At 47.0% G+C, this 14,268-nt stretch overlaps 1 protein-coding gene across 1 annotated transcript in view; it reads left to right on the top strand.

Moving 5' to 3' along the window:
- Positions 1-2,638: 2,638 nt before the first annotated feature.
- Positions 2,639-14,268, top strand: part of RHPN1 (rhophilin Rho GTPase binding protein 1) — a gene marked incomplete at both ends in the record, with an annotated part of 35,614 nt that continues 23,984 nt past the window's right edge. The window contains one exon of the mRNA XM_080340410.1: positions 2,639-2,740. Coding sequence (XP_080196536.1) covers positions 2,639-2,740 — 102 coding nt within the window. The remainder of the gene's footprint in view (positions 2,741-14,268) is intronic.

Below are 14,268 nucleotides of genomic sequence, written 5' to 3'. Positions count from 1 at the left end.
AAATGGGGTCCCTGTGAGGTTTGGTGACACCATGGTGAGCTGTTGCGGGTGATATCAGTGACAATGTCCTGTGGGCTGTCAACTGTAGTTGGGCTGAAGGCAGCTCCCTTGTCAGCAAAAGAATAAATACCTCTTCCTACGCACTCCCCGGTGTGCAGACAGTTGCGGCCACAGGATTAAAAGCACTTCTCTTTGCAAACCACCACAGTATTCATGCAGAAAAAGCATTTCTGCCACTCCAGATTGAACAGTAATTCCACCTTTCTCATCCAGTGGCTTCTTTCAAATTGGGAAATCCAGGAGGGAGAGAAAAGTCCTTCCTAACATACTCATTTCCTTGAGATTATGCAATCCTTGAAGCCCCGATGAGCAAAAATTGGCTGCAAAAGGTGGAAATGTTTTAATATATTCAGGCAGTTATAAAATAGAATCATGCAATAAAAAAGTTTTAATGTATGCTGGGCTAATTTTCTTTTCCTCATTAAACAGCTGAATCTGCACAGGTTCCTTGTGCCATATTGACATGATTAGGATCATCATGCATGAGTGCTGTCTCATTAACTTCATGGAAAGGAAGTCAGGCCCCAGTAAAGACTTAGGGACCTTTTCATGGTGACACGCTGGTGACAACACAGTTCAGCATCCTTGTGCCGGGTACTGCATGGTTTATGGTCCCATTTGCATCTCGGGAGTTGGAGTTTTCCAACCCCTGGACATTGTTCCATGAAATCTCGACGGTTTTGACACCATTGCCCAGTCCCAGCTCTTATTTTATGGGCGTGATTGAGAGTAAAACCCTTTCATGGTTCAATAATATGGCCCAGAGAGGAAAAAGCGGGGTAGGATTTGCCTGTATCTGGCTGGAAAATGGATTCTTCTCTTTTCTTCCTTCTCTTTCCTTCCTTCTCTTTCCTTCCTTCTCTTTCCTTCTTTTTTTTGCTTTAATTTTGCATTATATTGTGTTTCATACAGCAACATCTGATGGGTATAGCAGAGCAAAGGAATGAAAGTCCCAGGAGTTACAAAAGTGCTCTGGCAGCTGTGGGAGCTGCAGTGTAACCATCCAGCTGTTTGTTTGTTTGTTTTTATTGGGGGGGGGTATGTGTCCAAGGGGCCACACAGAAGGGAGCAGAAGTGGGGCAGACGACAGCTGGAGCTGCCTGAGTGGGGGGTGCGTGGTGAGTGCTGCTTTATTGCACCCCTCGCCACCACAGCAGCCCAGATGTTGCGGGGCAGGGGGTGAGGGTGAAAGGTGTGAAGCCCGGGGGTTGCGGGGATTATAGGGACTGAATGTGGGGGGGGACACCACACCCAGATGTGGCCGGGACGGTAGGGGTGAGCCTGGTTGGAGGTGGGATAGTCCAGGTGGGGAACGGGCGCGCACCCAGTTGTGGTAACAGACAGGGGGGGTAAGCGGTGGCAGTGGGAGGGGCGAGAAGCCCCGCCCCTCCCGTGACGTCATCAGCGTTCTAATTCCCACCGTTGCCACGGGCGACAGCCCCTCCGCCCCGCCCCTCCCCGAGCCGCTCCGTTCCGCTCCCCCCTCCTCTCCGTGCCCCGCGCTCCCATTGGGCAGCGCCGCCGCCGATCCGCGCCGTCCCCCTCTGCCATTGGTTGAACCCGCTCTTCGCCCCGCCCCGCCGCCCTGCTTATGCCCCGCGCCGCGGCGGGGCCGGCGCCGCGATCGCTCTTGGCCGGCGGGGGCACCGAGGGGTGAGCGGGGTCAGCATCTCCTGGGGGGGCCCGGGTATTGATTCACCCGGGGGTGTGGGGTTTGCCCCGGTTAGGGAGTAAGTTTGCAGGCCTGTGGGGTTTTGCCTCTAGTTGGGGCATCTCTGCAAAGGAGTTTGGGAGGTCTGGGGTAGCTCTTGCAAGGGGGCTTTGGGGGGGTTTACCCCCTCGTTTGGGGTAGTTCTTGCAAGGGAGCTTTGCGGGGGGTCCTATCCCGGCTGGGGTAGCTCTGCAAGGGAGTTTTGGAGAGTTTGACCCACCCCTATTTGGGGTAGCTCTGTAAAGGGGGGGTCTGCCCCCTTCCCATTTGGGGTAGCTCTTGCAAGGGGTTTTGGGGGGTTTACCCCCTCATTTGGGGTAGTTCTTGCAAGGGAGTTTTGGGAGGATTTGACTTCCCCCCCTATTTGGGGTAGTTCTGTAGAGGGAGACTGCCCCCCTTCCCATTTGGGGTAGCTTTGCTGAGGGGGTTTGGAGGGGTTTGACCCCTTATCTGGGGTAGTTCTTGCAATTGAGTTTTGGGGCACTTTTCACCCCAGCTAGGGTAGCTCTGTTGGGGGTTTGACCCCCCTCCCCATTTTGGGGAGCTCTGTAGGAGGTTCCCCCCCGCCCCAATCTGGGATATCTCTGCAACGGGGGTAGCCAGCTGTGGGCTTGCATCTAGCCAGATGTGAGGTGTGCAGGGGTTTGCAGCATCAAGGCATAGGGGCCAGTGGGGGTTTAAGCCCCCCACCCAGGACAAGGCTGGGCTTTGAACCCCTTGGGGGCTACCAGGGTGTGGGGCTTGGCCAGGAGAACCAGAGCAACCCAAGGAGGGGACACAGAACCCCAGAATCACCCTGTGGGGGGGTCAGAGTTACCCCAGCTGGGGGTCCACCCCTCTCAACCTGTGGATGCTGCACCCCTGGAGATGATGTCCCCTGAGGAGGAGACCCCATCCGCTGGTGGGGAAGGGGATGGGGACAGTGGCCTCGTCCTCCTGCAAGCCCTGAAGAGCAGCAGCACCCGGAAGGTGAGGGACAACTGTGGGGTGCCATGGGTGGCAGTGGGATGGCCAAGCACCCAAGTGACGCTCTGTGGAGCTGGGGATCTGGTCCACGGGGATGGTGGTCACCATGGGTGGGGATGCAAGTCCATCCTGGCCATCAAACCGTGCTGGGGATGGCAGGTGGCTGGATGGGGAGGGTTTGGTGTGTGATGTGGCGTAGAAATGGGTCAGTAGCATCGCAGAATCATGGAATAAATTGAGTTGGAAGGGAACTTCAAAAGTCATCTGATCCAGCCCATCCATAGGCAACCCTACACAACTCATCGTTCATCTCTCAAACTCCACTCCTCTATCACTTCTTCCTCTGCTGGCTCCATCTGCAAGCTTCCCAGTGACTCCTTTTAACCAAATTCTCCTATATTTTGGCTTTTTCTCCTTCTTGCCCATAGGAAGATGGTCCAGCCAAGCGCTGCCTGTCCCTCCCCTTGCCATCGGTGGTACCGGGCAGCACATTTATCGCTGCCACGCGTCTCCCCCGGGACCTGCCCATGAGGAGAGTCGGTGCAGCCCGGCTGTGCGTGCGAGATGGGGCCGATAGCTCTGCTGGCGTCACTTGTTTAATTAGTAACAGCGAGGTAAAACTAACGGGGATTGTCCTCGGGCTGCCACCGACCCTGCCGCTCGACTTTCCGTGCCATCCCTTGGGTGTGAATATACGCTCCGAGGCTTGAGGAGCTCTGAGGCTTCTAAAAGCACCGCTTGTTGTGAGAAAAGATGGGGAAAGGTTATTTTTTTAGGGCTGTTTAAGCACATCTCTTGTTAGGTCTGTCCTCTGGGAGCTGGCTTTATAAACCTGTGGCGAATTCGCCCTGTAATCTGATCTCTTCTTGCAAGTGTATAATTTTCAAAACTTGTTCTTCAGCAGAGAGCTGCGTTTCTGCAGCCCTTTGGCAAAAAAACCTCCTGTGCGAGTGTTGAGATCGCAACCTGGCTAAACAAGGATCAATCTGATCTTGAGTCACTTGAGCCTGGCCTCGCTGGCTGCAGCTCAAGAGGTTGCAACCTTAAACCAGGTTGGAGTTTGCCCAGGACCTTGTCTAAATAGCAGGTGCCATTTGTGAGAGAAGATTAGCAGCAGTTCTGTGTGGTTTTTTATTTCATTTTATTTTCCAATTTGTTCTGCATATAGACACACCATTTCCCTTGTATGAGCAATCAGTTCACCCTGTTTGCAACTGCCGGACGGTAGCACAGAGGAGAATAACACAGGAAAATATTGCAAAGCTTTAGGAGGAGGAAAACTGGCAGGGGATAAGCAACATCTGTCATAACATGATTACTTTTTTAAATTAAAAAAACCCTAAACCATTTCCTATTAATTATATCAGGTTTTTTTATTTAAGAGAAACTATCAATATAATCTCTTCCAGTTGTGTGTCGCAATTTTGTTGTTGTGGTTCATTTTGTTGTTGTTGTTTATTTATTTTTTGTTTGGTTTGGGGGATTTTGTGGTTTTGTTTGTTTGTTTTCCGCTGTTGGTTTGTTTGTTTAGGGCTTGCTTATTTGTTTTTCCACACTAAGGAAAGGGCTGTGGATGGGACCACTGCATGTTTGCTTCCATGCAGGGGATCCTGAACACTGCTGTGACAGTGATTTAGATATATATATATATATATACATATATATATATATATACACACACTTTATTTATTTTTTTAATGTTTTTGTCAGGGTTCATGTATCAGCGTTGAAGATTTAATACATCTGTTTCCTGCTGGCGCCCTGCCCCGGCTCTCATGATGCCCCGTACCTCCCCCAGCTCCCCAGAGCAGTTTCACTCTCATAAAATTCAAGCTCTGGATGCAGGTTTTGATGTTTAAAAACCCCAATCCCCCATTTTTTTATTATGTTTTCCTCCCGTTTTATTTTTTCTTCCTCTTGCTGAGTGCATTAGCCAAAGAGTGAGGGCACTTTGTTGGGAAACTTAAAACCTTAATCCTGCACTCATTTGTTAAAAGGCTGTGTGATGTAACCATATTCTCAATAAAAGGTTTTAGAGGTTTTAGCTGGTAATGTCTCCCACAGAAAAACAGCTTGCAGATGGAGTGCCTCATGAGATTAGTTTCATGATAGGGACTTTTATATATAAATAGATGTTTAGGGAGAAAAAAGACATTTGCTGTGACCTACTGTTTGTCTTGTAGTAACAGCCCATATTACTTTCTGAAAAGCCCTTGGCTAGGAGGAGAAGGAAATTATCGATGATCTTGAAAAAAGGAGTATTTTAAAACCTGCTTTTGTGTTTGGAATGGTTCTCTGACTTTTGTTTTGCTCTCTGTCCCATGGGCTAATGTGGCTAAACCAGGGTCACTTGGCCACTTGTCCTGTGCTGGCCTGACATGAAGAATCATGGGTTGCAAACAGGAATAATAATCCAAATTGACAGATCTGGCTCCAAAATAACTTTTAGACCAGTGTGGTTCTGGAAATAAAACAGGTTCTGAGAGCTTGATGCTCCAGTTACCATGTTTCTACAGCAAGTTTTCTGGCTGCTGGATCATCTGTGCACATGGAAACACCTGTTTTTGGGGATAAAACTCCGTTAGGAAATATTATTTCTCCTGAGAAGGGATGAAAATAAGGACCTGCCTATTTTATTATTTTATTTTTTCAATTGGGAGGTGCTGTAATTATTTACTGAGTAAAACCCGCAGGGCTGAGGTTGTACCTAGAGACAGTGTGTTCCATGCACAGGGCTGGGCTCATAGATCAAGGGTATCTCTGTTAATGACAGTGGTAGCTTGTGTGTCAGTGCTTCATAAAGCTGTAGAAATTGTTTCAGTTTTGGTGATTCCGTGTCTTTTTGCTGGTATTTTGCTTTGGCTTTTATTAGAGAGCAAATGGAATGTGCCTTGATGTGAGCTGGGTGGATTAGTGGAGAGCAGACGCAGCTTGGACTTGACCCGCTCTCATGGAGTTATCATAGAATGTCCTGAGTTGGAAGGGACCCACAAGGATCATCGAGTCCAACTCCTTTCCCTGCATATGACAACCCTGCAGTTCTCACTGTGTGTCTGAGGACATTGTCCAGTCTCTTCTTGAACATTCAGTCAGGCTTGGAGTTACCCACTTCTACCTGAATTACCCTTGGTGGTTGTTGCTTGACCCTCTCAAGCACTGATCTTTGGCTCTTTGTTCACCATCCCTGCTGGGGTTGAAGGTTTCCAGGGTACAAACTGTACGATTTCATAGAACTATAAAATGGTTTGGGTTGGAAGGAATCTTAGATATCATCTAATTCCAACCCCTCTGCTGTTGGCCAGGCCATCTTCTTCTAGTCCAGGTTGCTCAGAGCTCTGTCCAACCTGGCCTTGAACACTTCCAGGAATGGAACATCCCCAGCTTCTCAGAGCAGCCTGTTCAGTGTCTCACCACCCTCATGAGGAAGAATTTCTTCTTTGTATCTAATCTAAATCCACCCCCTTTCAGTTTCAAGCCATTAACCCTTGTCTTATCGCCATATGCCCTTGTGAGAAGTCCTTCTCCAGCTTTCTTGTAGGTTCCCTTAGGTACTGGAAGCCTGCTACAAGGTGTCATTGGCATCTTCTCCAGGTGGAACCACATCAAGTCTCTCAGCCTGTCTTCATACCAGAGGTGTTCCAGGTCCCTGGTCATCTTTATGGCCTCCTTTGGACTCATTCCAACAGGTCCATGTCCTTCTTATGTTGGAGACACCAGAGATGAACACAGTACTCCAGGTGGGGTCTCACAAGAGTGGAATAGAGTGGAATCACCTTCCTTGTCCTGCTGGTCACACTTCTTTTGATGCAGCCCAGGATACAGTTGAGTTTCTGGGCTGCAAGTATGTATTGCTGGGTCATGTTGAGCTTGTGCTGTAGCACTTTGTGTTCCTTCATGTGCTGTTTTCTTTAATTGCATTGTGAGTGCAGACTAGTAGTGCTGGAAAGGTTGGTTGGTCACTAATGTGGAGTGCTGTAGGAGCTCACCACCCAGCAGCCACTTTGCAGACAGCTCTGAAGACTGGAGGCCTTTAGGATTAGCAACAAACCATATCCAGCACTGGCATAGATTTGCCATTGATCTCGAATCTCACTTCTACACAAAAGAATGTCCCCTCTGGATAAGAGGACAGTTTTCAGATGGAATAACTCGTGGCGTACCTAAAAGGGCCTACAACAAAGCTGGAGAGGGACTTTTTACAAGGGCATGTAGTGTTAGGACAAGGGGTGATGGCTTTGAATTGGAAGAGGGGAGATTTAGATTAGATACGAGGAAGAAATTATTCTTCATAAGGGTGGTATAGCGGAAGGTGTCCTTGCTCATAGCAGGAGGGCTGGAACAAATCTTTAAGGTCTCTTCCACGCAAACTAGTCTACGATGTCCAAAGGTTGCTGTGGCTCTATCTGAAGTGTGGCCTTCATTGTCTATCAGGTGTCAAACTGAGATGCCTCGGGCCGGTCTTGTAGCTTTGCTTGGCTTTGCCTTTGGCTCCAAATGATTTATTTATTTTATTATGACTGCCAGTTCTCTTTCTATGTGTGTAGAAAGAGCATCTGAGTTGGCTTTTGTGGGAACGGCTGGGGTAGGAGGAGATGAGGTGGAGCTGAGTCATGGGGAGCCAGGCTCCAGGAGAACTCCTGCCATTTTGTCTGAGGGGTGTATTTATGCTCTGAGCAACCAGCCTCAGGAGCTGGCTGGTGTGAGGAGGGAACAAGGCAGCACCGGAGATGTCAAATGATTGAAAACCCAACAGGTTATCCAACAGAAGAGTTGAACCATGTCCTTTTTTCAGTGGTGCCCAGTAATAGGATGATGGGCAACAGGCACAGACAAGCACAGGAGGTTCCATATGAATATGGGGAGAAACTTCTTTACTTTAAAGTGCAAGAGCCCTGGAACAGGCTGCCCAGAGAGGTTGTGGAGTCTCCTTCTCTGGAGACATTCAAACCCACTTGGACACATTCCTGTGTGATCTGCTCTGGTGACCCTGCTTTAGCAGGTGGGTTGGACTGGATGATCTCCAGAGGTCCCTTCCAAGCCCAACCATTCTGTGATTCTTCCTTCCCTGGGGAAGGGTTTAATAGCAAGGGTCTTGTTGCCTTTTGACTCCCTCCCTTAAAAAAAAAAAGGCAATAAGTTGTCCATTACCTGGGAGGGATAAATTATAAAACTAAAATAATCCTTAAGGCTTTAAAGAGCATATGCAGCAGTCTGGGATAATGGAAACAATGAAGGCAGTTATGGCTTCAGGTGATGTAGCAGATGAGCATTGTTGGTCCCTTTACTAAATGCAGCTGGACTACGCTTAATATATTTGTGGTATCCACCATCTCCTGAGTTGGTCTCAGCAGTAGAAGGTGAGATGGGCCTAATACTGCCCCTTGTCCTTCAGCAACATGCCTGAACTCTGGTTGTCCCATATCAAGTGTGTTGTTCTGCGTTGTGAGAGCAGATAAGAGCCTGTTTTGTCCTACAAGAGGTACCAGCACAACAATCATAGAATCATTTTGGTTGGAAGAGACCCCCAAGATCATTGAGTCCAACCATTAACCCAACACTGGCACTAACCCATGTCCCTGAGAACCTTATCTCTGCATCTTTTGAACCCCTCCAGGGATGGTGACTCCACCACTGCCCTGGGCAACCTGTTCCAATGCCCGACAGCCCAACAGTGAAGAAATGTAGGTGAAGACAATGTAGATGTGCTGCTACCAATGACATTAATAGCATATCTTAGGGAAGATTATTTTATTTCCATCAAACCAGGTGATTCCCTCATTGAAAAAAAGACAAAATTGTAGCTAAAAATGCCTCACCTCCTAGGAGTGGCAGCTCATCCCTTATCTATTGCACTGCCTGACACCAAGTGTCTCTATATATTTATATAACCACATGGCAGCGATACAGGGCGGGCTGGTGTCCTGCTGTCCTTGCACCTTTCTCCTTGAACTTCCCTGTCCTTAGGCATGTGAAGGTTGTCTCCTTGGTGGTGGGACTGGTTGTAGAGCTCAGGTCAGCACCAGGTTTCAACTTATCTCACCATTGCCACATTATGGAAATCTCCAGTCTACGTTCAAATTAAGCTGCTTTAGTTTCTCCTGCTATTCTGTGGGCACTCTCTAGCTGCTCTAATCGGCAATAATCCTGGTGGTGACTGTTTTATGGCTAAAGCTGGTCTTGGAGATGGCACAGCTTGGTCCATGCTTCAGCAGATGGGCTGTGGAGCAAGTCCTATGATACAACCCAGCTCTGCAGGTAGCTGGGACCTTTTACTGCAATATCCATTGCAATGATAACTAAAATTACAACTACACGTTCTAACAGCTCACAGTCGTCCTTTGATCACTTCATATGCATAAGTTTTGATTTTATTTTATTTATTTTTTTTTGCTGGAAGCAACTGAGCTCCTGTTCTTCTAGCAGAAACAAAAGAGCAGAAATTAGCCCCTTTGTGTGTAGCTTTGCCCTTTGGACTTGCTGACATCTCCCTCTTCCTCCAGGTGATTAAGTTTGTGTGTCATTAGTGCTGAGAAAGCTGGGAGGTGGTGGCCTTGTTTTGTCACCAGGGTCACAAATAATGCTCTAGGTGTGTCACAGAAGACATATCCAGGCTTCAACTCCTGGAGAAGTGAAGTGCAAAGTACATGTGGTGATCATGTCTACACAAACATTCCCTAAGGCCTTGCTTGCAGAAGGAAATCTAACCACGTAATTGCCCTATTTAACACCCCAGATGGATGTTCTTGAACTGGAAGAGGTGTCAGGGAGTTAATTACACCGTTACATCATTGTATATATTCCCTGCAAAGATAGGGTTTGAGTTGGCAGAAGCCTTGACATCCCTCAAAGAGGATCTGTTTGTCTTGGCCACCTCTGGAAAAGGTCTTCTGGCCTCTTCCCTTCCTTACATGGTGACATGGGCCAGGTCCTTTCTGTAACGCTGACATCTTTCCATGCTGAGAGTTGAACGCAATGTTATTTGGCAGATGTCTTCTGAGCATAAAATGGCCTTGCTACAATAATACTGGCTGTAATCCTACTTTGTCAGAGGCAATAAGCTTCAGAGCTGGCCACAACTCATATAACTTAATGACCCACACCTCATTCGTTTTCATGGCTTTCTTAACACACGTTGTCCTCTGTGTGCTGTTCCTTGGCTGCTACATGACTTATGGTCTTTTACTGGAAGAGTAGAAGCTTTAAACTGGGAAGGCTAAGAAATCTCAGGTTCAACCTGGGCACTTCTTAAGCACCCAGCTTTATTCTTCTCTTGATGTCCCTAGGTGCACCCCAGCAGCCAAGAGGCTGGTTGAAATAACACATCTTTCTCCTGACGTGAAAGGGTTGACCTCAAGAGCTTGTACAAATAAGAATTAGGTTATAAAAGAGATTTTCCTCGCTTAACAGTGGGGTATTTTTCCCCTATGTTCTCCCTTATGTAAGGCATTCTCAAATCCATTGCCGCTTACTGTAGAAACTCGGGTGCTGTAGTTTTTAGCTTTTGATTGGGTCTTGGAGAGTATGGGTGCAGGCAAAGCGTTTGGTTTCTTTGAATGCAAGGTGTTAGAGGGTGGGCATGCTCTCCTCTTGACTCTCTATTTCACCTATCATAGAATCATTTTGGTTGGAAAAGACCCTCAAGATCATTGAGTCCAACCATAACCTAACCTAACTCCAGCACTGAACAATGTCCCTAAGAACCTTGTCTATGTGTCTTTTAAACCTCCAGGGATGGTGATTCAACCACTTCCCTCGGCAGCCTGTTCCAATGTCTGAACTATCTACCTTTTTGTTTAAATATGACCAATTTTGCTTGTGATGGTGCTTCCTTTCCTATGTAAGTTAACCTGGACTAAGCATCTTATGCTGGAGCTGAATTTCTTTCTTGCTCCAATACTTGTGTTGCAGAAATAACATTATTTCACCCCAGGAGCAGCTGCAGACTAGACTTAGTGGTTCTCCATGGTGGCCTTGGCATAATGCTTCTACTGGTCCATGCTTTGGGACCAACAGCAGATCTTCTTGAGGTGAGATGTGCTGCAGTCCCATGGGTTACTGTAATTACCCAACATCAGAAAGGGTGAGGAGGAAAGTGAGGTGTGGGAAGGTCACATTAAGTCCCTAAAGGGGCAACAAGGCTCAAGATCCTGACTTGACACCCTCAGAAGGCTTTGGTATTATGTCAGGTGCTCCAATACTTCACTTTTCTGTACCTTTTTGCTGTTGACTTAAGAACCTGGATGGAAACTGATAACTCTCTCGATAAATCTGATTGAGAAGATGCCCAGTATTCAGATGGGGGGGGGAGGAAACAGCATTGCAGATCTACAAATGGTTTAGTGTCTCTTGAAGGGGAAAGTCTAGGGAAATCCAAGTGCCATGATGTCCTGGATGTTGTTGGGGCGCGTTTGGTCCCCAGCTGCTTCAGGGCTTGGAAACGTTGCTGGAGGGCAGCTCCTTCATGGCCTTGTGGAAACACAAAGTGATCAACGATTTCCAGTGCTGTTCTGTTGCATGTTTGAGAGGGGTCTCGTTCAGCAGCTTTGACACTGTGGTGACTTGAATTTGGCCTCTTAGTGTTGTCTCAAGCTGGGCATGGGAGAAGTGGGAAGCTGCCAAGTCAATTAGTTAAACCCCTTAATTGCTTTTGCAGCAGAGAGGTTTTAACGCTGGATTTGAGTATCTTGTAAAACCATCCTAGAGTCTGCTCATAACACTCTGCGTCTCACTTCTTGTCTGAGACTGAGAGAACTGGGGCTGTTAAGCTGGAGAAGTGAAGCTGAGAGGGGATCTCAAATGTTTATAAATATCTCCAGGATGGGTGTTAAGAGGATGGAGCAGACTCTTTTCAGTGGTGCCCAATGATAGGATGAGGGGCAATGGGCATGGAATGAAGCACAGGAGGTTCCATCTGAACACGAGGAGAAACTTCTTTACTTTAAGGTGCAAAAGCTCTGGCCCAGGCTGCCCAGAGAGGTCGTGGAGTCTCCTTCTCTGGACACATTCAAACCCACCTGGACACGTTCCTGTGTGATCTGCTCTGGTGAACCTGCTTTAGCAGGTGGGTTGGACTGGATGATCTCCAGAGGTCCCTTCCAACCCCGGCCATTCTGTGATTCATGGACCTTCTCTGTTGTTTTGGATAGTCCTTCCATTTGTGCCTCTTCCATCATCTCTCATCTGCAGTTCCTCTGGCCTCCAGCTCATTTATTCAAGTAGTCTTTGCTCTTCCCTCAAAAAAAATCTAAGAATCTTCTGACTGCTTTCAAGCAAACTTTTGCAAAAAGTGGAGAGGTCTCAAAGGTCATGAAAGCTCCTGTAGGAAGAACTAGTGCTTTCCACCTCCAGCTGTTGCTACCAGGGCTGTTGAGTTTTGGGTAGATTTTTATGATTCTAGAGGCAGAGAGAGGGGGCTTGGGTCCTGCTCATTTGCGTGTATTTGGGTATATTTTCATGTTTATTTGGATATATTTGCATATGTATTTGGCTTGCATGTCTCTGGAGCTGACAAGTGCACACAGCTCTCATCAATAAACCTGAGGGGCTGTTGAAATTTTAATTAACACCACCTTCACAGCTTCTTTCCCCCACTTTAAGCTTTAATTTCCATATACAGGTTAATGCCTTGCACTGTGTGAAGAAACACAATGTTTGTAATCAGCCTTTAATTAATAAAAGAAATACTTGTGCAGTATCTTGGACTACATCTGCGTGAGCAGCTACTTTCTGGGCAAGAGTTTGGTGCCATCTCCTTTGTTTGTGCTCAGAAATGACCCAGCTCCTTCTTGCTGGAGAAAACCTGGCATGATCCCTTGCCCGTCTCCATGGTGTGGGATTACTCGTACTTTTCCTTTTTCTTCCAATTTCTGGATATTTTTCCCCCTGGGGAGCCAATGATGTGTACAAGGTGGGTGGGTTCCCCAAGACAAATCAACAAGTGGCATTTCTGGATCAGCCTTTCCTGTATTTGCTCCTCACTCCAGATTTGTGCAGCTGTTGGGATGTTTTCCTTAACATCCCAATTAAGTGCTTCTCCAGAATAATCATGACCTCCTGCTTCCAGCTTATTCCTTCAGTAATTTCAACAAATTCGTAAATTATTGCATAGCATTAAGCCTGCAGATTTATGGACCAGATGGAGTGACCCTTATTCTGTGGTCTCCAATGTACCAATTAGGAGCTCAAGTCTTTCACTTAGATACAAATGCTGATGTTAATCCAGGACCCTTTTCAAAGGGGGCACCACTGAGTGGACTTTGAATACAATAAATTAATTTTCAGAAAGCTGAAGTCCCTGAAAACACAAAATTTCCCATTCCCTGTTTACTAATCAAAGCTGCTCTCATACTCTTTTTTTTGAGCAAATATTTTTTTCCTTTCCTATTGGCCCAGAAAAAAAAAAACAACCAAATAATTTGTTATAAGTTTTCCCAGAATACCAACAGGACCTGCAGTATCTTCTAGAAAGATAACCAAGGGTTTCCTTGGCTTGTTGGGTTTGAGACTGTTGTGACCCATCCTGGAGGATGAGGTGAGGCCTAGTGAAACCCATCAAGATCTTCTCTACATGGAAGAAAAGAGCTGAGAGAGTGTTTTGGATAAGGTGCACACTGTTTGAGCTCTATTGAGTCTCTTGGGTGGCAAAACAACTTTTGGATGTGGAGTCAAGGGGTCCACCACCAATGATGGGGGAAAAGCAGTGGGGACCAGGGCAAGATGTAGCAAACGGATTTTTTTTGAGGGAATCAAAGGGCAAAATAGTGGCTTTGAGGAATTTCTTTCAGTGCTACAGTGGATCTTAATATGTTCTTGGAGGTATCTGCACATACTTTATGCTGGTGTATGAAAAGCAGGCTGAGAGGTCTCCATCTCTTAAACTGCATGGTCTTATGCCCTCCCGAATACATTTTTTGAAAATTATTATTATTCAGGGGGCTTGTAAGGTCCCATTTTGTCTGTCTGAACTGCTCCTCGCACAACAAAAATCATCTCTGCTTGGGTAGAGCTTTTGTGACCTCAGATTCAGAGACCCTCCTCATAGCAACCTCTGTGCCAGAGGCATCTCATAATAACCTGCAAGACAGAGGGATATTACTGTCTGCGTTTCCTGAAGTCAGAGATTAAACATCATTTCCCTGTCTGCGGAAAATCCCAGCCGAAGCCGAGGAAGGAGGCAGGGATGGAATTAATTTATTGCTTTGTGCAGCTTGTTTCTCCACCCCCATGAACTATTGACTTGCTGCCTGTGCCTCATCCCCTACAGCTGGCAGGAGACGGGAGCACTTATAGACACAAGATCACATCTGTTCCTGAGATCAGGGGTTGTATTGAGTCTTGTCTTGCATCCGGATGGTGAGACCCTGGAAAGAAGATGCTTGGTTTCCGTTCATGGTGGCATTTGTGAAGCATTTTCTGCATAGAATAGAATCATAGAGTCATTTTGGTTGGAAGAGACCTTCAAGATCATGGAGCCCAGCCGTTAACCCAACACTGACACTAAACTATGCCCCTGAGAACATCATCTCCACATC

The sequence above is a fragment of the Nesoenas mayeri genome, assembly GCF_963082525.1.
Source record: "Nesoenas mayeri genome assembly, chromosome: 2".
In the NCBI taxonomy this organism is placed as follows: Eukaryota; Metazoa; Chordata; class Aves; order Columbiformes; family Columbidae; genus Nesoenas; species Nesoenas mayeri.
The sequence above is the reverse complement of the archived record's forward strand: the minus strand, read 5'-3'. Positions and strand labels throughout refer to the sequence as shown.